The 23846-nt window shown below is 41.0% G+C and overlaps 2 protein-coding genes across 2 annotated transcripts in view; one reads left to right on the top strand and one right to left on the bottom strand.

The window, feature by feature from the left end:
• Positions 1-1210: 1210 nt before the first annotated feature.
• On the bottom strand, positions 1211-5082 carry CHRAC1 (chromatin accessibility complex subunit 1). Its single transcript, XM_054984596.1, has 3 exons — positions 4929-5082; positions 3432-3558; positions 1211-2064 (listed from the first exon to the last, which is right to left on the bottom strand). The coding sequence occupies exons 1-3, from the start codon at positions 5070-5072 to the stop codon at positions 1940-1942; spliced, it is 396 nt and encodes a 131-aa protein (XP_054840571.1). The 5' UTR covers positions 5073-5082; the 3' UTR covers positions 1211-1939.
• A 509-nt stretch (positions 5083-5591) lies between these two features.
• The window catches only part of TRAPPC9 (trafficking protein particle complex subunit 9), a 500310-nt gene continuing 482055 nt past the window's right edge, over positions 5592-23846 (top strand). The window contains exons 1-3 of the mRNA XM_054984964.1: positions 5592-5655; positions 8074-8110; positions 8861-9461. Coding sequence (XP_054840939.1) covers positions 8878-9461 — 584 coding nt within the window. The 5' untranslated portion in view covers positions 5592-5655; positions 8074-8110; positions 8861-8877. The remainder of the gene's footprint in view (positions 5656-8073; positions 8111-8860; positions 9462-23846) is intronic.

The raw sequence follows: 23846 nt of genomic DNA, 5'->3' as shown, positions 1-23846 counted from the left end.
CAGTTTTGTTTCTGCCTCATAGTATGTCAATAAATTACTCATATTTACAAGTTCAGATTTGTTTTCTGTTATGTATAATAGATTTCAGCTGCCATAAATTTGCGTCAGAGACTGAAATAGTTCCTGACAGCACTCAATGGTCTTGAGAAGAAAATGCATCTGTTCGATGTTATAAAAATTCAGTAATGATTATCAATACTTTTATTATCTATACACTCATATTTACTCATTCAGTGATATTATACAGATTAACGTTAGCCACGAGGAACATATTTCTGACTTCCCTGAGGAGCCTGTAATCTCACATAAACAGAAAGGATTGGATCCAGCCTTCTGTTTGAAAAGCACCTCTGCTAGCTAAATGGATCCACAGGATCCACCTCACAGGCATGAGGGAGAAAGAAAAGTGGGAGGCAGCAAGAAAGACTGGTGAGCAGTATCTGCAGTTCTTTCATTTTCAGGCAGTTCGTTTAGCATTTGTCTCACTAAAATGCTACCAGTTCATTTTCGGACTGAAATAATGAACTATGCTTATGCTTTCATAGTGTTAACTACCATTTTTTTTATTTTTACTTGTTAAAATATTTGTATACCCAGTTTTCCACCTGAGTGTCCCCAAAGTGACCAAAAGTCTTAAAATACAGATGTGTACACACAGCTATCTTCCACGGATCTGTTTAATCCCCTTTTAACGCTGTCTATGCTATCACTACATTCTGTGGCAGCAAATCCCGTATTTTAATCATTTTTGTGTAGCGACGTGTTTTCTTTTGTATGGGACAAGTCCGCAGCCCATCACCTTCACTGGATACTCTTGGGTTTCCAGTATTTTGGGAGACAGACAAAATTCTCTGAGGAATTCAGGCAAAGCAAAGAAGTTGGTCATAGTTTGAGACAGCTGGAAAGGAATGCCACATCCTGTCTGACAATGAAAACAGGAAATAAGGGACAGTGAAAAATTTGGTTGGAGAACTTTTGTCCTTTCTCAACAAAGTAGTCACCACTACTGGCAAGATAACAAGGTAGCAGGCATGAGAACAAGCACAACCAGCAACACGTGAGTGAGCTGTGTCCTTGGAAGAACTTGACCCAAGGCACTTCTCACTTCCAAACACAGCAGGTTTGACCACAGGTCTCAGACAGAGGAGGGGTTTTTACAAGAGAAGAAAAAGCACACAGCGACGATAAAATTCTTCATGTACTTGTTTTATAAAAGATCTTATATAAAGTAAGCATTCAAATGTTTCCACTAAAAAAATATACAGCTGTTTCAAACAGTAATGAATCTCGCTGGCCAAATGTCATCTTTCAAAACAAGGCTGTTCTAACTTGTATATATTTAAACCTATATAGTTAACGACCTTGAAAATATACATATTTACATGAGGCAGTGGGACGCTGCTGCCCCCACCCTGAACACCACACTCATTTTTACAATCAGAAATTGGCAATGGAAAACCAGCTTCCTGTTTTAATTCCCAACGAGGTTGCACAAACTGCATTGTGACAGAACCCAGGTTAGTCTGTGCAGCAGCTACAGAGGAGGGTTCCCTTCCCCAGCTAATAGGAAAGGATAGCCATAATTCTGGCATGTTGAATAAATAAACAAAAATTACTCTGCATATTTGACTATAGAGTCACCCAATGTGAACAGAGATTAACTTCTATATTGAAAGGAGAGTATCCACTGGATAGTGAATCTACATTTGTCTAGCAGATACAGCAAAAAGCTATAGCTTAAGACAACCTCCTTCCCACACAGCAAGATGTGAGGTCTAGGTCAGTCAGTCCCATCTTAATTTCTGGCATATACTATAGTATTTGCTTGTGCAAACTTGTCAGTCCTCATGTGCTGAGAATCCACTAGCTTAGATATCTGCTTGCTAGAGACAGCACGAGTTTCTAAAGTTAATGCGCAGTAGAATCAGTCTTGTCACACTCAAGATGCTTCTTCATTTTCACTACTTTCTTCCTCTTCCTCTTCCTCTTCCTCCTGCTCTCCCTCCTTCTCTCTCTCAAGCATCTTCAGATACTTGCTAGCTAAGATTTTCTTTGGCAAGATATCTGAAAGAACGGCATTTTCATCCTGTTATAGCAAGTATCCTTTCAGAGCTACAAACTAGTGAGTGCTGCGAGTATTCTGCTGCAAGGCTGTCCACAAACTACAAAATCAGGTATACAACACTGTATCACACTTTCAGAAAGAAAGCCTTTCCCCCATTTTAAAGTCACAAACACAGTTACTAAAAAAGTTTGGAAAACCTATGCACAGTACTGTGTAAAGGCTTAGACACCTGAATAATTTGGATGGGGCTGTGACCAAAACATCAATCCGTCAGCCAGGATTTTTATTTATGCTTGTTTCTCCATGCTCCTTTTTCCCTTCTGCTACTGAATACTTTAGCACTCTTTAGTGGAAAATCAATAAAGAAACTACATGTTTTTCAGAATGAAATATTCACCAACACTGAACCAAATGTTGGCCTTATTTGGGCCAGGCACTAGGCCACCATGCCTTTAGTTCCCTACATACTTGAGAAAACTCAGTCTCAGCTCAGCCAATCCTACGGAAATGCCTTGTAGAGCTTCTACAGGGGCTCTGAATCTAAGGAAAAGAAACTGATAGCATATCAGCCTGGTGGAACGCTCTGTCTGATAAGACCGAAGCCCAGTAAGACGTTATCCTTTCACTGGGCCTGTAAGACAGAGCTGTTCCGCCAGGCATGTGGGCGGTGCTAAGCGGAGCCCCCCAGGCTGGTTGATGGTGGATTGGGCCCTTCCCACCACACAAATACCCCCCCATTTAAATCATCTTTTTACTACGAAGATGCTCTGAAGATGACTTAGGCTGGTCAGTTGTGCTGCTATGTTCAGATTTTATATGTATTTTAAATTGAGTAATATTTTTGGATGTTTTATGGTTTCTTTATTATAATAATTGTTTTATACATTTTAACTGTATGTGCCTGTAATCCGCCCTGAGCCTGCTGGAAATGTGGGGAGGGTGGAATATAAATTGAAAATAAATATATTACTTTTAATCTACGAATTGTTAAAACCTCTTACATGGGGTTAACCTGCTATTCTCCCAACAATCTTATTATGGGAGAATAGCCTCAGGCTTCCCACTGGGCCTGATAGGGATTTGATTCACAATCTCCCATCTACAGGTCCACTACCAAAACAGACTCTTAATTCTCTATGTATTGAAAAGGCACTGCAAAATGATACCAGTCAAATGAATGACAGACTACAAATTTGTTAGGCATCACTTTTTTAACACCTGATGATGTTCTATCATGTTTCCAATTGGACCTAAAGCACTAACAGTATAAACATGGCTTGGCTGACTTCTGAGACTACAATGGAACTGAAATGAGTACCCCTTTCGTAGATAGTTTTCTCTAGCTATAAGTTGGGCAAAGACCTACCTGCAAGGAACTGAAACGTCTCCGACTTCTCTGCTGTGCGAGATAGATCACTGTAGGTTAAGGCTTTGTTCTCCTTGCCTTGGCCATGTTTGTAGGAATGTGTTGCTAAATACTGGACAAACAACTCCTAAAGGGAAAAATAACGCCGATAAGCCTATAGCTTCAGATATCAACTGACTCCACGACTAGCCACTAACTGCACCCAATTTCCCAACATGTACATATAGATAATGACTAGTCAAAATCCAAGCTGAGGACACACTGTTGGTTATGGAAACCATGCTAAGGAGATGTTTAAAAACCCAGATTATATAGGACAACTCCAGCGATTTTTCTGGCAGCACTGCAATGTCTACAGCCTACATTCTGCACTCAGTTTCCAGCACTACCTTTCTGTTTCTACAGGGAAAGGAGGGACCGCAAAGGAGAGCTGCTCAGCAGAATGTGAACACGCTGTCCAACCAACCAGAACTTTTAGTCTACGTTCACACCACACAAAGTCATCCTTGAATGGATTTTCTGCGTTTCATGTCTCCCTAAGCACACTACTGGCTCAATTTCAGGTGGGCAGCCGTATTTGTCTACACGGTAGAAGAGAAAGATCCAGGTCCAACAGAACTTTGAAAATTTCCAGGAATCATCTGACAAAGGGAGCTTTTACTCTCACAAGCATACACAGTGGTCTTTAAGGTATCATTGAACCTGAATATTGCTATACTACTGGCTCAATGGCTTGAGGAAGGCTTTCACTCTTTACAAACAGGGTTGCTTTGTGCATAATCCTGAATGCAGGAGCAAGAAAATTCTTTGCCTGCAGTCAGAGGTAAGAGACAGGCCAGGGGAGGAGACCAAAGCAGTTTCTGGCCTTGTATGTGGCTGCAGCAGTACTTGGGGAAAGAGTGTTGTCATACCTTACACCCCCGTAAATGAAATTAATACCTGAGCAACCATCAGAGCCGTCCATTACCCTGTTTTAAACTGTTTAAATTGTTTGATAATTCATAGGGTACTGCCTATGGTTCTCTTCCAAAAGGAAGCCAAACAAATAGCCAAGCACTGATTGCTGTAGGGTTGCCAGCTCCAAGGTGGGAAATTCCTGGAGATCTGGGGGTGAAACCGGGAGAAACCTGGAGAAAGTGGGGTTTGGAGAGGGAAAGGACCTTGGCGTGACATAACTCCATAGAGTCCACCCCCCCAAAGTAGCCATTTTCTCCAGGTGAACTGATCTCTGTGGCCTGGAGACCAGTTCTAATTCCGGGAGATCTCCAGCCACTACCTGGAGGCTGGCAAACCTAGATTGCTGCCATCTTGGTAATTTATTTTTTATAATGTTTTAATGCATTTTTATGGCTCGTGTTCTATGGTGTTTTAAATTACGTGATCCCCCCTGGGCCCGCTTGCGGGGAGGGCGGAAGAGAAGCGCAATAAATAAATATTTTGTTCCCCCCGGAGAATGCAACGAGGAGCGCGAGCGGCGCCGGCCCCCTCAGCACCTACCGTGGCTTTGGCGATGAGGAAAATGGCGTCCGGGTTGATGCTGGACACCTCCGGCGAGCTCTTCATGATCACTCGGATCCGGGACAAGGGCAGCGACACCAGCCGGTTCTCCCCGCCGCCGCTTCCACTCAGCCCCGACGCCATCTTCCCAACGACGCGGCTCGCCGGCTGCAAAGGCCTCCTCACGCGACGCCTCTCCTCGCTTGCTGGGATTTGTAGTTTCCAACTCTTCGGCGTCGCTGCTCTCGCATGAAAGAAACAACTAGCAGTCCCACTATGCACCGCGCGAGACTCCGCCTCGAGGGAGCGTCTCCTTCTATCCCATGAAGCATTGCGATTTTAAAAAAGTACATACGGGCTACTGATCGGTCTTCTATGGAGGCCGTTTTTAACAACTCAACAGGTTCTAAGCCGCATTTCCGAGCTCAGTGTGAAGCGGCGTTCAATTAAAGTGTTTTTTGGGGGGTGGGGAAGGCGGTAGACGAGGAGGCCCTTTAAAAGAGTCCCCCCTTCAGAAACAAACACAAAAAAGCTCTCGGCACTGAGAAAACGGAGTGACGCATGCGCATTTCACCTTCTGAGGGCAGAACGCCACCGACAGTTCGGCTATCGCCTAGGGTTAACCTAACGCATGCGCGGTTGCTATCTTTCCTTCCCCCTTCCCGGCAGGCGTCTTGAAGAAGAGGCTGAGGAGAGGCGGAGCTATTACGTCGCGCCGGCTGCGTGGGTGAGCCGCGAGCCCCTGACCGTTGGGCGGGGGAGGGGAGGGACGGGACCTGGAAGGGGCGCCTCGCCTCGCCTCGCCCTCGGGGACTTTTACCTCAGGGGCAGAAGGCGCAGCCTCGCCCTCCCCAGGCTACGAGCCGCATCCTGAGGGGCGCCTCTTCCTAAAACCCCTTCCCAAAACTCCATTGCCTTTTGAAAGCACTCAAGCCTGAGTGGAGTGGGCGCGCAGCTTCACCTGAGAAGGAGGGTCGCCAACCTCCTGGAGCTCTCCTGGAATTGTACCTGATCCCCAGACGGCAGAGATCAGCTCCCCTTAGGCTTGCCAGTCTCCTGGAATTACAATTGATCTCCAGGAGACGGAGATCAGTTCAGCTGGAGGCAATGGCTGCTTTAAATGGTGGACTGTATGGCATTATAGACTACTGAGGTCCCTTCCCTCCTCAAACCCTGCCCTCTCCAGGCTCTACCCCCCAAATCTTTAGGAATTTTCCGACCTGGAGCTGGCAACCCTACCTCCCCTGGAGGAAATGGCACTCTTAGAGGGTCATTACACTAGGAAGATATATAAATTAACACTAGCATTATATAGGGTTGCCAGCTCTGGGTTTTGGAAGGTCCTGGAGATTTGGGGGATGGAGCCTGGGAAGGGAACTCAGTGGGGTATAAGGCCATAGATTCCATCTTCCAAAGCCGCATCTTTCAAAGGGGGGAGTGATCTTTGTGGCCTAGAGATCAGCTGTAATTTTGGGAGATCTCCAGCCACCTCCTGGAGGTTGGCAGCTGTAGTAAGGTGGATTCTGGCATCACATCCCCTGCTGAGCTCCCTTTCCAGGCACAACCCCCAAATCTCCAGGAATTTCTCAAGCTGGAGTTGGGAACCCTAGGTGGAAGCCATGCCTCTGTGATTTATTATGTTTCTAAGTGACCTGAGGCAAGTCAGAAGAGTAAGGCTTACTAGTCTATTGCAGAAAAAAAATAAACACGAGCCTTTATGGCACCTTAAAAGACAGACTAGGTTTTATTCCAACAGGTTCCTGTTTTTATATTGAATAAAAGGTTTGTTTGTCTTTCAAAAGTCTCCTACTACCTTTAACAGACCAGTGGTCTCATTTAGTATCAGGGCAGTTTTGCATGTGCTTCCATCCATCCTATCATCTTTCTCTTCTTCAAGGATTTATTGTTGTTGTTATTTATAGTCTGCCTTTCTCACTGAGATCCAAGGTGGATTACACAGTGCAAGTGCACAATAGTGAACAGCTGTTAGGACATTCAGTGAAAGAGATACAATAGGGTATGGAAGCAGAAAAAAGAAGAGAAACAAGTATAACTAAACTTTCTGAACTTTCTGAAACCAAGCATAACTGAATTATATGGCATCTTTAGCATCGTGGAAACTCTCTAGTAGGTGCACATCTGCCAGTACTCAGTAGAGTAGTGTATAGTCCCTACATTATTTTTTCTTCCCTGTATTCTCAGAACAGCCTTGTGAGATAGGTTGAGCTGAGAGAAGTGACTGCCATTCCCAGTTTTGTTCTAAACAAGAAGCGTGAGAGAATCCTGCAAACAACACACACACACACACACACAGAGAGAGAGAGAGAGAGAGAGCTGTGGCAAAGGATTTTTGCGTCACCCTCTTCCCAGTTTCTGCTTCATTGGACATCCATCATCATCATAACTCTGCTTATATACTGTTCTTCTAGACAGATTAATGCCTTACCCAGAACAGTGAACAAAGTGTTATGATTATCCCTACAATCTAGCTGGGGCCGAGAGGAGTGGCTTACCCAAGGCCACCTACTCAACTCATGACAGTAGTGGGATTTGAACCAGCCGAGTGCTGATTCACTGCCAAACCATTAACCACTGTGCTTCAGCAGCTCTCTGCTGGACATGTGCATTAGGGACTGCAGTTGTTAATTGTAGGCACTATCGGTTTAGGGAACTCTTCTGAATAAGCATGTGATACCTGAAAATAGTTCTGCCTACCCGAACTGTGTGTTGCTGTTTCACACAATATGAGGTGAAATGCAACACAGTAGTTTAAAATCCCTCTGGATTGTTTCCATGTGTTTTCATTTCTTCTCTTTCAAAAATAATGTTAGTTGGGATATCGCAAACTCGTTTAGGAAACAGTTTTTCTCTGTGGGAAGTTTATAATATATTAGAAGTCTCTTATTGCTGAAAAGTTTTTGTATTTTTTTTTTGGCCTCCAGAGGTAAGAAAATGCTTGTGTTAAACACACATTTGTTGGCTGCCGTGCTGTCTTTTGTTTGGACCTGTTAATACACATTCACAAAATGGGAAAAAACACTTTAGTTTTATGCATACATTTATTTTAAAAACGGTACATGCTGATAGTATTAATGCATGTGTAATATCTATGTTGCCTTACATGTGATTTTTTCCTGTTTTACAGTGGCAAGCGGCTCAAGTCTCTGCATATTTACTCATAAGTAAGTCCTACTGCATTCAGTGGGAATCACCGCAAAGTGTGCATGGGACTGCAACCTTGATATGTTATGCCTGGCATCTGATTTTCTATGTGTTCATACTGTTCTTCCCTATTCACGTGTCTGAGGGTGGGGGTTTCTCTCCATGGCAATTAATTTTATGAGTCAGCCCAGTCCTATGCAGATCTAACAACAACAACAATAATAAACTGCACTTATATACTGCTCTTCTAGACAGATTAGTGCCTCACCCAGAGCGGTGAACACGTTAGTGTTATTATTATCTCTACAATCCAGCTGGGGAGCTGGGGCTGAGAGAAGTGGCTTACCCAGGTCACCTACTGAGCTCATGGCAGTAGTGGGATTCAAACCAGTAGAGTGCTGATTTGCAGCCAGACTTAACCACTGTGCAACAGCAGCTAGTTATGGCCTCACCTATTGAAATCTGTTCTCCCTTAATAAAGGTGGGAGGGGGCAACTGGGTTTGACCCTTTGTTCTTCTGCTTTTTTCCTCACATGTTTTGTACAAACAGACAAGCATATCAGGGGAAAGAATCATGTATACTGTGGTATGTAAAGTGACGTGGGCTACGTGACTAGAATAAGTTAGAGCTTAAAAGTGCAAGAAATCTGAAGGTATGAATGATTTTTTGGGGGAGCTGACAGTCCAAGCCCCAACAATATCATGTTCATAATGTTGTGTATGCCCTTGAAATATAGATACTCCTAACATGAGTTGTTTTTGTTCATTAGCCTACATTTGATGCAACATGAGTGTCCCAGACTATATGCAATGTGCTGAAGACCATCAGACGCTGCTCGTCGTGGTCCAGCCTGTTGGGATTGTCCCTGAAGAGAGCTTTTTCAAGATCTACAAACGGATCTCCACAGTGAGTCAGATAAATGTCCGTGACTCTCAACGTGTGTTGTATATTCGCTACAGACATCATTATCCACCAGAGAACAACGAGTGGGGGGATTTTCAAACACATCGCAAGGTTGTGGGGCTCATAACAATCACTGACTGTTCCTCTGCAAAGGACTGGCCTCAGACCTTTGAAAAATTTCACATTCAGAAGGAAATCTACGGTTCAACGCTTTACGATTCTCGGCTCTTTGTCTTTGGACTTCAAGGAGACATCGCAGAACAATCTCGTACAGATGTGGCGTTCTATCCTAGTTACGATGAATGTGAAAATGTGGAGAAGAGAATAGAAGACTTCATTGAATCTCTCTTCATTGTATTAGAATCTAAGCGTCTAGACAGAGCCACTGATAAGTCTGGCGATAAGATCCCGCTTCTCTGTGTTCCTTTTGAAAAGAAGGATTTTGTAGGTCTGGATACAGATAGTAGGTAAGTAGCTTAATTTACCAACATACATGATCCCTTGACTGGTGAATTAGGCCTACAGATAATGTGCAGTATTTACATCATGGCTGAAAAAAAGATTGTTCCTGTAGCTCAAAGCCACATCACTGTACTTTATAACAATGGCTAAATTTTTGGTTGTTGGGAACCACCAGTCCCAACAACCAAAACCTTGTCAGTAAAGTTATAGATTGTATTGAAGAATTATAAAGCTGGTCAAATGCTGCAGATAATTTGATTGTGTTACTGTTCCTCTTGCTTTTGTTGGAGAGTGTTTCATTGGAAACATTGCAGTGGTATTTGGGTGAAATAAAACAATACCATTGCATTTACTGTAATATTTGACCAAACTTTGTTTCTTGCTTTTGAATTGTAACTTCAGTATATATTCTCCCCTTCCTCTATTTCTATGTCTATATAGGAATCATTGCATGTTTAATATTTTTATCCAGTATTTTTTCTGTACAGTGCATATTAACACAATTAACATTTTATAATATCACTGTTTATGAGTTTTTTTAACTTTTAAGATGTAAAAGAAAATAAGAACTTATTATTAAAAATAAATAATGAAGGAGAAAGGGAGGAGGGTGATCCAGTTAAAAAAATAGTTCATGCTCAATAGTGTTTAATTCTGGTGATGGTATTCCACTAGAGACTTGTTTTTGTGAACTGTCTTCATCTCTATTCTCCTCTCCATCTGCCTCTTTTTAGGGTTCTCCTGCAAGTTTTTCTTTTCTTTTATCATATGCTTCTAAGTACATCAGCATGGAAGTTACATAGCACTCAGCCTCGGAAGTACACCAACTTCTTTGCCAGTTCTCACACACCTGTGGCATACTAACAGTTTCAAAAGTTTCAGAACCTTTACAGTTGATTGATATTTCCCTGTCTGGTTGCCTATAGACAGTTCTTAGTTACTGTAGGCAACCAGGTGAGAGATTATTTAAAAGCCTGATGGTACCTGAGCTGATCTGCAGCTCTATGCCGTGTTGATGTGGAGACTTAAAGCAAGGAAAGCGTTTGGTATACATTTCTCCTCCAGTCCCATAGCTCAGAAGCAAGGGTAACCTTCTCAGATTGCCTGTTCTTTGGGTACTGTTTGAGTGGCATCTGAATCTACAGCGACTTCTTGTGTTACTTTTAGAAGACATGAATAAGGAGGTCTGTTCCTGAAGACCTTGGGAATTATTTAAAAAATGTATATTTTTCTAAGAACTAAATTTATGACTAATGGTTGGAAGTGTTTTTCCATAGTAGACCTGAAACACTGGACATTGCAAGAGATACAGATTTTTCTCCCTTTGTGATAAGTTCCCTGTCACATTGAGGCGTATTGGACTCTGTTATCAGAGTCCAAAGTTGATTTGATTTAACTTGTTTGGAACTATATAGATGAAGACTCAGAAATTTTTGCAGAAAAGCATTTTGGTTGTTGGAAATATATACAGTGTATCTCAGCATTGGGCAACTGTTGATTGAAGATTTGGGTATTGCTGAAATGAATGTTAATAGATACAGGAGGAGAGTATTTGTAATCCCAGTTCACATAAGAGATAAATTTTTGTAATATATTAAGAAAAGTGTGGTTTAATTTCAGGATTCCAGTAAAATTGTAGCCACTTTAAAAGAAGTGTTTTTAAGAGATTATGTGATGCTTACAAAGTTATTTAAGAAATGTGTGAGCGCAAAGCTGGGAAAAAAGTGTTATCAGCTAATTATGAAGTGTTAAGGCAACCAGGCAGTTCCAGTTTCTTAGCATGTTACAGCCTTCTAAAAAATGATGTAAGAAGGGCTTTTTACTAGGCAGATTGAAATAGATGAGTACACTTGATGGCTGGGTGCATCCCGTTGAGCTCCTGTTGATCCCAAACTGCACTGTGGTTCTGGATGAGTTTCATATCATATGTTCATCTACTTCATGCAATCTACAATTACAGTTAGGATTCCAGTGTCTGTACTGCATCTGAGATGTTTTGGTCCTAGTTTATCTCTTGTTCCTCTTGACATGGATGTATTCCATGGCAGGACTTGCCACAGTGCTGGTACAATTACATGGTGGGCAGCCTAAGAGAACAGAATCAAAAGAATACTTGCTGAGTTCAGTTGGAGAAAAGGGACTCACATGTGAATTGTTGGGAGTTGTTAAATTGGAATTGGGAGCCAGTGTAACGTAGTGGCTAGAGGATTAGGCTACAATCTGGCAGACCCAAATGTTGTGTGTAACCTTGGACCAGTCATACACACTCGTCCTAACTGATCTCACGGGCTTGTTGTGGGGATAAAACAAGGGGGAGCCGCGAACACTACCTTGTGATCCTTGGGGAGAAAGGGTGGGGTAAAAATGCAAAAAACAGAGAGAACTTTTTTTATGCTGTCTCTCCAGGAACCTGCCCCAGGTGGGTTACAAGTATAATAAAGCAAAACGTTAAAAGATATTAAGTAAAATCCAGCACTAAAAAAGCCCAGCCCAGCATAAAAGAATGATCATAAAAATAACCTACGGACAAAAGCAACAAAATGACATTAAAATATCAACCCCTTAATTAAAGGCCTGGATGAACAGAAACATTTTGGCTGGGTACCAAAAAGAAAGCAGCATAGGCACCAGACAAGTCCCAAGGGGACTGGCTTTCCACAAACGAGGTGCCACCACTAAGAAAAGCACTGTCTCTGGTTGCCACGTGCTTCACCTCTGAAGGTAGAGTCACAGAGAACAGGGCTTATGAGGAAGGGCTTAACTGGCGGGCTTGACAATATGTGAGGAGGTGGTTCTTCAGGCACCCTGGCCCCAAGCTGTTTAGGGCTCTAAGCCCACGCTTAGAATCAAATGGGCATCAAGTGCAGATCCTTCAGCACTGGGATGATACCATGCTTGTATCCTGCCCGTGAAGACAGTTCATGCAAAATGTAGCAACCAGGCTAAAATTTCTGAACTGTTTGGGTGGCAGCACCACCTAAAGCTCGTTACAGTAATCTAATCGGGATGTAATCAGAGCATGGATCGCTGTGGCAGATAGTACAAAGGTTTAATGATTGTTTCCATTGAAAATATGACAAAAGATTTAGATATTTTATAGTTAACCGGACAAAGTCAAAGATCTATGTAGGAGTCAGAAAAGAAATTTAGGGATGGACAGATTTCCAAGAGCGCAGAGAAGACCGCCTCCAATGTTCATGGGCATCTCCGGAAGTGTGACTTCTCTACACAGATGGCAAGCTATCCCAGTATTGTTTATCTTAGTTTAAGATGTGCAAGTTGACAATTATATATTTTTTAAAAATAAAGACAACTTAGTGGATTGGATTCAAAGTCCCACGAGGGGAGTGAACCTTGAAGACTGTGACTTTCCTGCCTTCACCATATTCTTGCAGCCCACTGAGATGGCCAAATACTGCTTCAGGGCAGGGGGCGGGGGGCGGGAGGGTTAGGATGGGCAGATGAAGTGGGAGAGGAGAATCAACCAAAATTGTCTTTGCCAACAGTAAGTTCTGTTATACTGACAGAAGAGGATCTTTGGATCCACACCAGTGTTTTAATGGAACTGTGTTCAAATCTAGGTGCGGTCACGTGCACTTGTGTGATAATGGTTTTAGGCACTGCCCATCACTTTCTACTGAACATACTGACAAAGACCAGAAAATTAACATTTGCTTTTGCTAATCTGTACTGCTAACGGAGTGATTTATTAACATCTCTTGTTGAATAAACTGTGTGCTTAACTTCAGTGTTTCTTTTTGTCTGAGGCTGTTTAATTTCCGCCCCCTATTCTTGTGTATTTCTAATTTTTGTTGTGTTCCTTCCTTTCTTGTTTCTTTTTTTCTCTCATACTGCCCTGTGAGTGTGTTTTTGGGTCTGAAAAGGTAGGCTTTTGATCACATTGCATTTAAAAACTCGCTGTTTTTTATGCGTGCTGCCTTCTACTCTGCCTTCATTGCACAGTATAGCATTGCTTTTCTGTGTCTTTATTTAATACAGCAATTGACTGTTGCTGCCGGGACTCCTACTGTAGTTTATCTTCTTTTAACATTTGGCACATACCTTCGACAGTGTTGTGTTTTTTTTCCTTTAATCTGTTTTTCCTTGAGCGAGGGTGAAGAGGAGAATGAAAATAATTTGCTTAGGAAGCTGCTGGCCTTCAAAACTTGGTGGCTTTGTGTTTTGCATTGTTTTGTGTTTCTTTAGTTCAAAACTTTTACAGCTAAAGATTTGCCTGTTCAGTTTCAGAACTGAAAAGTTCTTTCATGATTCTGAAGTGCTGTTTGTTGTTCCTGAAAGCCTGGAGGATGTTGCAACCTTTGGTGATGGTAGTTAAGCATGTTATCTTAACCTGAATTTGGTGGAAATGTTTCTTGTAATAGTTGACATGAAAATCTTCACCAATTTATTTTTGCATGGTTATTTCCCCCCATTTTGAGAATCCTTGAAAGCTGAACATAAATCTGAGCACTTTTTGTGTCTTCCAGTTTATCACTGAATGAGGTCTGGGTGTCTATTTAATTGTAACTGAGCCCTAAGATTTCAGAGGGTGTTTATTAACCCCGGAGAAGAAAAAGGATGAAATAACATACTTTTTAGCATGCAGTGCAGTTTAAAAAATTAATCGTACTATATGTTTCCATCCTTTTTATTGTTGTTCCTGGCTCTTGGCTGTGCTTGTGCTACTGCCTCTTGTAGCCCCTTAACTGCCTGGCTTTCTACATCTGATTGCTCACTTCTTTTTCTCCTCCTTTTGAGTACTGATTGTTGCCACATCTACCAGTTTGCTTACCTTCTTTCTCTCTGCAGTTTAGAATACCTAGACCCTTTTGTCCTTCAGTTCAGATGACACCTTCCTTTGGAGAAGATTGTTTAAGGCAACTGATTAGCTCATGTTTGCCTTATGCTGTTATGCTATTGGACTTTGAGAAAGTACTACCTACTGTACTTGGATGTGTTCAGGACTTTGTCTACTTCTGTTATTCTTCTAGTACATCTTGGCTACTCAAATACATCAAGTAGTTCCATTTCGGTGTTTGCAGTTTATCATAATGGCAGTTTCATTTTAAAAGACATTCTGAGTGGCTGATGATACAGAAGTAGATGAGTATGAAATTTGGTTGAGAGTATCAGTAGAAATTGGACTTAGCATCCAAAAGATTTTTTAGTTTTCAGAAAGACACTTGTCTTGTACTCACAACTGGAACACTCACTAAATCACAAAAAGGAGAGAATCACGGAAGAAAGACCTCAAAAAGAAACAAACAGCCGTGAAAGACTAAGTAACAACAACAACAACAACAACAACAACAACAACAACAACAACAACATGTATAAAATGTTTATTTTAACAATAAAGTACTAGATACAATATATAATCTCAGTTTCTGTGTTTTTCAGTTTCCGTATTTGTTTCTTCTAACAACACACCATGTAATAATTTAAAGAAACATTCCTACTTTTGGAATCACAGCCACATCTTGAAATTCTTATATATTGTATTGTTGAGAGACTTTAACCGATCTATTTATTCAAGTGTTTATGAAGACTACTTGTTTTGTATTTATTCAAATGTTTGGACTGTGATCTGGATCTGAAATTTTGTACATTGCATATGTTCTAAAAGCACTGAGAGGCACTGTCACTTTAGTGTATTGATAAGGCACTGGAACTTCTGTATCATTTTTCAGCGTATTAGGTACTGGTACCATATGAACTCTTTAATAATAAGCACTATGCACTTTAATCCTTACAAATCTCTGAATGGTACTTTGACTAATATTTCTTGTTGCTTTACTGGGAGACTTCAGTATATCAGTTGCCCTCTGTATAAATTGCAATGATTACATGGTGTGTTGTTGGAAAAAAACAAATATAGAAACTGAGCATATATATTGTATCTAGTACTTTATTGTTAAAAGATACATTGTACTTAGTCTTTCATTGCTGTTTCTTTTTGAGGTCCTCACTAGATAGGGTTGCCAGGTCCCTCTATCCTCCCGCTGGGGCTGTGTGAGCGCTTCCGCGCTTCACATGGAGCTGATTCTGCCAGTTTGGGGCCCAAATTGGCCCCGAACTAAGCGCAGAAATGCTTCCGCGGGCAGCACAATGATGTCACTTATGAAAATGACGTTGCCGTGCTGGTAGGGAGTGTGCGCATGGTGCGTGCTCCTGAGGTGCCTGCTGGTAGTGGGCAAGCTCTGGGAGCTTGCCCCCTCCTGCCAATCGTCCAACGGTCGGTGGATGAGGGGGTAAATCCCTGGGAGTTTGTCCACCACTGGCGGGCACCTGGGAACCCTATCACTAGACCATACAGTTCTTCTTTTCATAAACCAGAATTTCAGTTAACATTATTTGAACAATGCAGATTTATTTGCATTGGTACAACTGCTGCAGCGGACCGTAAATTTTTATCTATATTCAGGTAGCCAAATAGTATTTCTAGTTGCCAGTGAGGCTCAGCTTTCTTGCTTCTTTTATACCTTCTACCTGCTAAGCAGATTTTTAATGGCAGTGTTGGTTTTTCTGCCTTCTAGTTCATGCCACAGGAATTCAGGAACCATTTAGAAAGATGTGTCCCCTGTGCTGCTGACCTCTTTTGGTTTCATAGCAGAAGTTAGTACCAGTTAAGCAAAGATCCTCACAGATGCATTTTTGGGTTTGAAAGTGGAAAAGACATTAGGCCTTGAAATGAGAGAACAGGGATTTTTACCTCATATTACCACCTCATAACTAACACTGTGGTTTCTGACAAGATGCAAATGGTATTTTACCATTCATAAAATGGCAATAGTCATGTTTGCTTTCTTTTTAAAAAAGTCAGCGGTAACCCATGTGTGATGGTTCTGCCCAGTTTGCTAGCGGCATGCTGTCTGCTTGGCCTTCAAGCAGGTGAGTGAAAGGCAGCCAGTCTTGGAGTCTGGGACAGAAGTCATTCCCTTTGCTCCCCAATCCCCATTAAGCAGGATTTTGAGCTTCCTCTCAGGTAGCGTGCCATCACCTCTTGCTCGTCTTGACTCCTCTCCCTGGGTTGTTGCCAGGAGGTACTACAGATGAGAGCTTCGTTTTTGTAGCACGAGCATGTGGCCAAGTCCATGGGTAGGAATCAAGGCAATCTTAACTAATACAACTTTATTACTTATATACACAGGTCGAGAATAAATACAGTTCCAGGACTAGAGCGCAGACTAAGAAAAGAACAGTTTAGTTTATTTGATTTTTAGCCCGCCTTCCCCGCAAGTGAGTTCAGGGTGGGTTACAACCAGGGCTTTTTTTCTGGGAAAAGAGGTGGCGGGTTGCCCTCGGAGAAAATGGTCACATGGCCGGTGGCCCCGCCCCCTGATCTCCAGACAGGGGGGAGTTTAGATTGCCCTATGCGCCGCTCAGAGTTTAGGGTTTGTACTAAGGAGATTGCCTCCTAGCCCTGATTTTTAACCAAGACTGTATTTTTAATATGAACATGAATTGAAGGGGCAACAATATTGTCATCGCTTGCTGACTCATCCCACATGAGCAAATAAGAATAAGTATTACAATATACCAATCCACCCCCTCCTTTTCATTGTGAGTAGCTGCTAGGTTTCTCTCTTTTCGTCTGGGTCCTGTCTTGCGCTTGGGAGAGAACAGCTGAAGTTGTTTACGGGGAGCACACCAAGAAAGGGATTCAGATGCTACGCATTACATGCTTGCCCTGACACCTTATTTAAAGAGCACAGTGGTTTTAAGAAGGGCTCCTTCATGTTTTGCCTGCTGGCCATTTTTCAGTTCCACTTCAGCTCGCTGAGCTGCTTTTCACCCCGTGAGGCTCTGAGCTTGTGTGTGCATCCTAATTTTTTATTTATCTTTACTAATTAAAATATTTATACCCCATTTTCCCCCTTTGCTCAAGGCGACTTACAAGTAACTATTAAAACACAGAAGTGCATTGAGAACCACCTGGAAGAAGAAGCTGCTTGTCGAAGGGAGGGGGTGTTTTTTGGGGTGGGAAAAAATGACAGCAAAAGCATTGAATACGCCCTCCCCTCTTTCCTTCCCAAGTTTGGCTGATGTTCTAAAAATAATGATAGAAACTTGGGCCGATTCCAGACGACTAACCTGAAGGCGCTGCATGCCGCCATGTTCCGGATCGCGACGGGGAAAACGCGAAATATCGCGTTTTCTCGTGCGAGTTTGGCGTGACATCGCACCAAACTCACACGAAAAAATGTGGTATTTCGCGTTTTCCCCATCGCGATCCGGAACATGGCGGCATGCAGCGCCTTCAGGTTAGTCGTCTGGAATCGGCCTTGCTCTGCACCTCGGTTTATAGCCTATAATTAACCCCTCTAAAGACCTGTTAACCTGTGACTTTGCTTGACAGAAAATGGAGGAGGTGCACAACAGTGTGTTAAGGGTGGCTGCGAGGGGAGAGACCGGATCAGGGCCTTATTCTGGAGTCCCAAGTGAAAGCCAGGGAAGGCAAGGCCCCCAGGCCTCTACCTGCCTACCCCACTTAGTAAAACTATTTATTTGAAAGAACACATTTGCATCTTTTTTTCTGGAGAGCCAAAGTGAGTCTCACACACCCACACTCACACCTGCTACGACTGATCATATAGATATTTCCATCGCATTTTACAATGGGTCATTTCTTTCCTATTTATAATCTCTCAAATACTGTTCTTAGAAAAAGAGGGGGTGGGGAGAATGCCATTATATTTTTCAGAAGGCTTTTGGAGCCAGGGTTGATGGACCTCCTTTGATGAAACATGTCTCAAAATAGGCCTCTACCGTGGTTGCCAACTCTGGGTGAGGGGAATTACTGGAGATTAGGGGGTGGAACCTGGGGATGTTGGGGTTGGAGAGAGGAGGGAACTTAGCAGGGATGTGATGCCATATAGTCTGCCCTGCAACACTGCTGTTTTCTCCTGGAGAGCTGATCTCTGTAGTCTAGAGATCAGTTGTAATTCTGGGGGATCTCCAGACCCCACCTGGAAGTTGGCATCTCCAGCCTCTACTACAAAAAAGCTGCTACTACTACAAATAAAGACACCCTTACCTAAATAACGTTAAGTATTAGTGTTATGAAATGATAGTGACTGTTTTCCATTATTATGTAACATACTGTCATTTAATGTTAATGGTTTTTGAGGACAATAACTATTTTTCTGATTAAATGTTGATTGTGAAAATGTGTTTTGTGAGGTACAGGCAGCAACATACATCAGTGAAGTTATTTTTAATGTTTTAATACCACCATCTTCCTTTTTGTAAGAAAAATCTAATTCATTGAAAGTTTTAAAATGTTTCTTTTTGCATTCTTTCTTGGTATGTTATTAAATGTATGCAGTGCTAAAGTCTCTGACACCTTAACATTTTGGTTTAAAACATGAACTTGCATCTTTTCAAATGTAATATTGCAGTACAGAGATGTGAAGTGAACTTGAAATCTAGTAGTGAGATTGAGGCCCTACTTCCAAGGAAACTGCATTTATGCATAAGAACTGGATTGTTTTTGGAAGAACGTTTTAAATTGTTGAAAACATATACAGAATCAAGAAGAAAGGCCATAGAGCATATTCTTTCCATGTAGAAGATACTGGGCTCTGTTTCCAGCATTTCTAGCTAAAGGAAATAACAGGTAGTAAGACATCTTCTTGAAACCTTGGAGAACTGCTGAAAGTGAGAGTAGGCAATAGGGCTGGGTTGATTAACTAAACTCCAAAGTGGTTGGGAATTCGTCCTCCCTTTTCACTAAATCTGAGGAGCTGAACACAAGAAATAATCACAGAATAATCCTTCTTTCTCGTGTCCTCTGTCTGTGGATTATTATTTATTTCGTTCAGAAAATGTTTTATGCTGCCTCTCTATGGAACTCTGACTGCAGAGGTTTTTTTTTTTTTTTAAAGTCCCATGGGAGTGTATTTCTGACACCTTAAGAACTGGGAGTTTTCAGAAAAAGCACACCGGTGTATTACAACATAAAAACAAAACATTTCTTCAAAAGCAACCTCTTGTGTGATGAAAAATATACTTTTGTTTTCAGCTGAAAAGGGATTTCTATTTTTTGTTTTGTTTCCATGTTGTAATAGCTTTGTCTAGTATCTCTTAATTTTGGGACCATGGAAATCTGCACCTATAGGGCTTCAACGGAAAATGTTTCTTCTTGATTTTCATGAAAATTTGGGGCCCCTTCCAATGTAAATCTCTGATTGCTTATTAGTTCTCCAATAATCCTCACTCTTTTTGGAAGCTTGCTGGGTGATCTTGGGTCAGGTACACACACTCCCTCCTTTTTTTTTTTTGAAAAATTTTTTTATTGGGTTAGAATCCGTTATTTTTACATTTACATCCAATTTTCCCCAAATTTTTCATTTCTAACCCCCTCCCTTTCCCCCCCTTTTGTTGACTTCCAACAGCTTTCCCACCCTTTGTCCCTTTTCCCTTACTTCTATTAAATTCCTCTATCTAAAACAGATATACATTCTCCATTATATTAAGCAGTACATCCTTAACTACTTTTCTTGTTATATACCCAAACTGTAAGTCTTTGTTTCCATCTTGGATAAACAATTTATCCCATTTTCCAGTTTTAAATATTTCTATATATCATAAACCTATATATCATAAACCATAAAAATCTTACACTTAAATCAAACAATTTGACTTATTCTCTATATATTACTCATTCTATCTTTTTATGGTAATTCTATATAGCTCATCACATAGTCAATCAATTTGACTCTTCTGTACATTCAGTTTGGTGCATTATATAAATCTTATCAAAGAAAGAAAATATTGTTGGTTACTCAATCCTTATATTTAAACCTTATCATTAATTATTTTCTATCAATATTCTATCTATTAACCTATATATATCTATATATATATCAATCTGTTAATCTAACTGCTTATAAATTCACATTTATCTCTTCCTCTCCCGGTAAAGTCACCCCCCTCTATTATACTTTTATTATACTTCAGTAGTTCTCAAACTGCCACAGTTTTCCTCCCACCTCCCATTTCTTCTCCAAATATTGTTTCAGCTTCTCCCAATCTGTGTTAAACTGCCCTGAGTCCAGATTTCTCAGTTTTCTTGTCATCTTGTCCATCTCTGCCATGTACAGCAATTTGTAGATCCAATCTTCAATAGTTGGCACTTCTCGTACTTTCCATTTTTGCGCATACAAAAGTCTAGCTGCTGCTGTCATATAAAATGTTAACGTCCTATGATGGGCTGGAATTCCCTCCATTCCCAAGTTTAGTAGCAGGAGTTCTGGGTTCTTATTTATTTGAAACTGTAAAATTTCACTCATTTCTCTTATTATTTCCCCCCAGTACTGCCTGGCTACCTCACATGACCACCACATATGATAGAGGGAGCCCTCATGCTTCTTACATTTCCAGCATTTATTAGAAGTGTTCAAATTCCCTAGCGCAATCTTCTTTGGTGTCATGTACCAACGATAGATCATTTTGTAAATGTTCTCTTTAATATTAGTACATGTCGTTGTCTTCATTGTAGTTTTCCACAAGTATTCCCATGCCTCCATTGTTATTTCTTTATTAAAATTTATAGCCCATTTCACCATCTGTGTTTTAACTGTCTCGTCCTCGGTATACCATTTCAACAGTACTTGGTATACCTTGGATATTCGTTTCTTGTCTTCTTTAAGAAGGGTCTGCTCTAGTTCCGAGTTCTCTGTTCGTATACCCCCCTTTACAGAGTCCGAGTTATATAAGTCTCTGATCTGTCTATACTGGAACCAGTCGTAATTAGGTGATAGTTCCTCTTGCGTCTTTATTCTAAGTTTAGATGCTTCAGTTTTAGTTATTTCTTTGTACGTTAAACATTGTTGTTCATTATCAACAGCTCTCGGATCTATCACCTCATATGGAACCACCCACAAGGGAGTTCCTTCTTGTAAGTAAATTCTGTACTTCTTCCAGATTATATATAAACTTCTCCGTACAAAATGGTGCAGGAACATCGAGTTGACCTTTACTTTGTCATGCCATAGGTATGCGTGCCATCCAAAAATTTTTTTATATCCCTCTAGGGCTAATAGTTTCTTGTTCTTTAATGTCATCCACTCTTTCAACCAAACTAGGCAGATTGCATCATGGTAAAGTCTCAGATTGGGCAGTTGCATTCCGCCTCTTTCCTTTGCATCTTGTAAAACTTTTACTTTCACTCGAGGCTTCTTGCCTGCCCAAACAAAATCTGATATTTTCCTCTGCCATTTTTCAAATTGTTTAGAGTCTCTGATGATTGGTATTGTCTGTAGCAAAAACATTACTCTTGGTAACACATTCATCTTAACTGCTGCAATCCTGCCCAACCATGACAAATTCAGTCTATTCCATTTAATCAAGTCTCTCTCTATCTGAGTCCATAGTTTTTCATAGTTGTTTTTAAATAAATCTATATTCTTTGCAGTCAGTTCAACTCCCAAATATTTCACTTTGCTTGTTACTTCACAATCCGTTGTTTCCGTTAACAATTGTTGTTTCTGCTTAGTCATATTTTTACATAATATCTTTGACTTCTTTTTGTTGATATAAAAACCTGCCAAGTCCCCAAACTCCTTGATCTTATCTATCACTTTTGGCATGTTCTCCAATGGGTCCTCTACAATTAACATTATATCGTCCGCAAATGCTCTGACCTTATATGAATAGTCCTTTATTTTTATTCCACGAATTTCCTCATCTTGTCGTATTTGTATCATCAGAATCTCCAATACTAAAATAAACAACAGTGGAGACAACGGGCAACCTTGTCTTGTTCCTTTACTAATCGTCAGTTTCTTAGTCACTTCATCATTCACCACAATTGCTGCAGTCTGGTCTCTGTAAATTTCCTTAATTGCTCTGATGAATCTTTCTCCCAATTGTAGCTTTTCCATAGTGGCAAACATAAAGTCCCAGTTTAAATTGTCAAACGCCTTTTCAGCGTCAACAAAGAAGAAACCAACCTCTTTATCACAACGCTTGTCATAATATTCAATAGCATTGATCACTGTCCTTAAGTTATCTCTTATTTGTCTGTCTGGCAAAAAGCCTGCTTGTTCCTCTTCTATAACTTCCGAGAGCCATCCCTTCAGTCTCTCCGCCAATATCTTCGCAAAAATTTTATAGTCATTGTTAAGTAGCGATATAGGTCTGTAATTTTTCACGTTAGTCAAGTCTTGGCCCTCTTTTGGGATCAATGATATGTTCGCTTCACTCCAAGTGTCTGGAATCCTTTGATCCCTAAAAACTCCATTCATCACCTCTTTTAGGAATGGTGCCAGTTCATTAGCCATTGTCTTATAAAATTTAGCCGTAAGTCCATCTGGCCCTGGCGCCTTTCCTAGATTTGCGGATTGTATTGCCTTGCTTATTTCCTCGTCAGTTACTTCACTGTTCAATTTATTTCTCCAAGCTTCCGAGATTTCTGGAAGTTTGGTTTTCTCCAGATATGTCGCTATTGATTCTTTATTTACTTCTTTCTTATTGTACAGCTTAGCGTAAAATTTATAAAAGGCTCTACTAATGGTAGTCTGCTCCAGATACGTTTTGTTGTCTTCACAAATTTTGTTTATTATTTTCTTTTCCCTTCTTCAATTGCCATGCCAGGTACTTCCCAGGTTTATTGGCACCCTCAAACGCTTTTTGATTCAGTCTTTTAAGATTCCACTCCAATTCTTTATTACTCATTGCTGTTAGCTGCTCTTGGAGTATTTTAATTTCCTGGTATAATTTCTTTTTCCCTGGTCTCTTTTTTAGCTGTATTTCTTTGGCTTTTATTTTCTCCTCAATCTCTTGTCTTTTCTCCTCTTTCTTCTTTCTTGCTCTACCATTTAAGTCCATTAGTATGCCCCTTATAACCGCCTTATAAGCATCCCAAACTTTATTGGTTGGTACTTCTTTATTCACATTATATTGTATAAAAAACTTTGTCTCTCTTCTCAATATTTCCATATTCTCTCTTTCCTGTAACAAGTCCTCATTTATTCTCCATGCTTTCCTCTTTCTCCTTTTTCCTAGTTTCCACATAATTGGGTTGTGATCTGAGCCTACCATCGGCATTATTTCTACCTCCTTAGTCCATAACGCTAAGTCTTTTGAGGCCCAGATCATGTCAATTCTTGATAATGTAGAGTGCCTTGCAGAATAAAAAGTAAACTGTCTACTTTTAGGATATTCTCTCCTCCATACATCTTCGAGAGTCTCTTGTTGAATCAGCTCAAAAAAGAGCTTTGGCAATAGTCCTCTTTTCTTTTGTGCCGTTGTAGTCTTTTTATCTAGTTCCAAGTCTGTCACTCCATTGAAGTCTCCAGCAAGAATTATCTGGTCATATGAAAGGTCATCTAAATGCTTCCTCAAATCCTCAAAGAAGCTTTCTTTTGCACCGTTAGGTGCATAAA

The sequence above is a fragment of the Eublepharis macularius genome, chromosome 7 (assembly GCF_028583425.1).
Source record: "Eublepharis macularius isolate TG4126 chromosome 7, MPM_Emac_v1.0, whole genome shotgun sequence".
Taxonomy (NCBI): Eukaryota; Metazoa; Chordata; class Lepidosauria; order Squamata; family Eublepharidae; genus Eublepharis; species Eublepharis macularius.
Note: the sequence above shows the minus strand (reverse complement) of the source record. Positions and strands in the feature narration are given on the sequence as shown.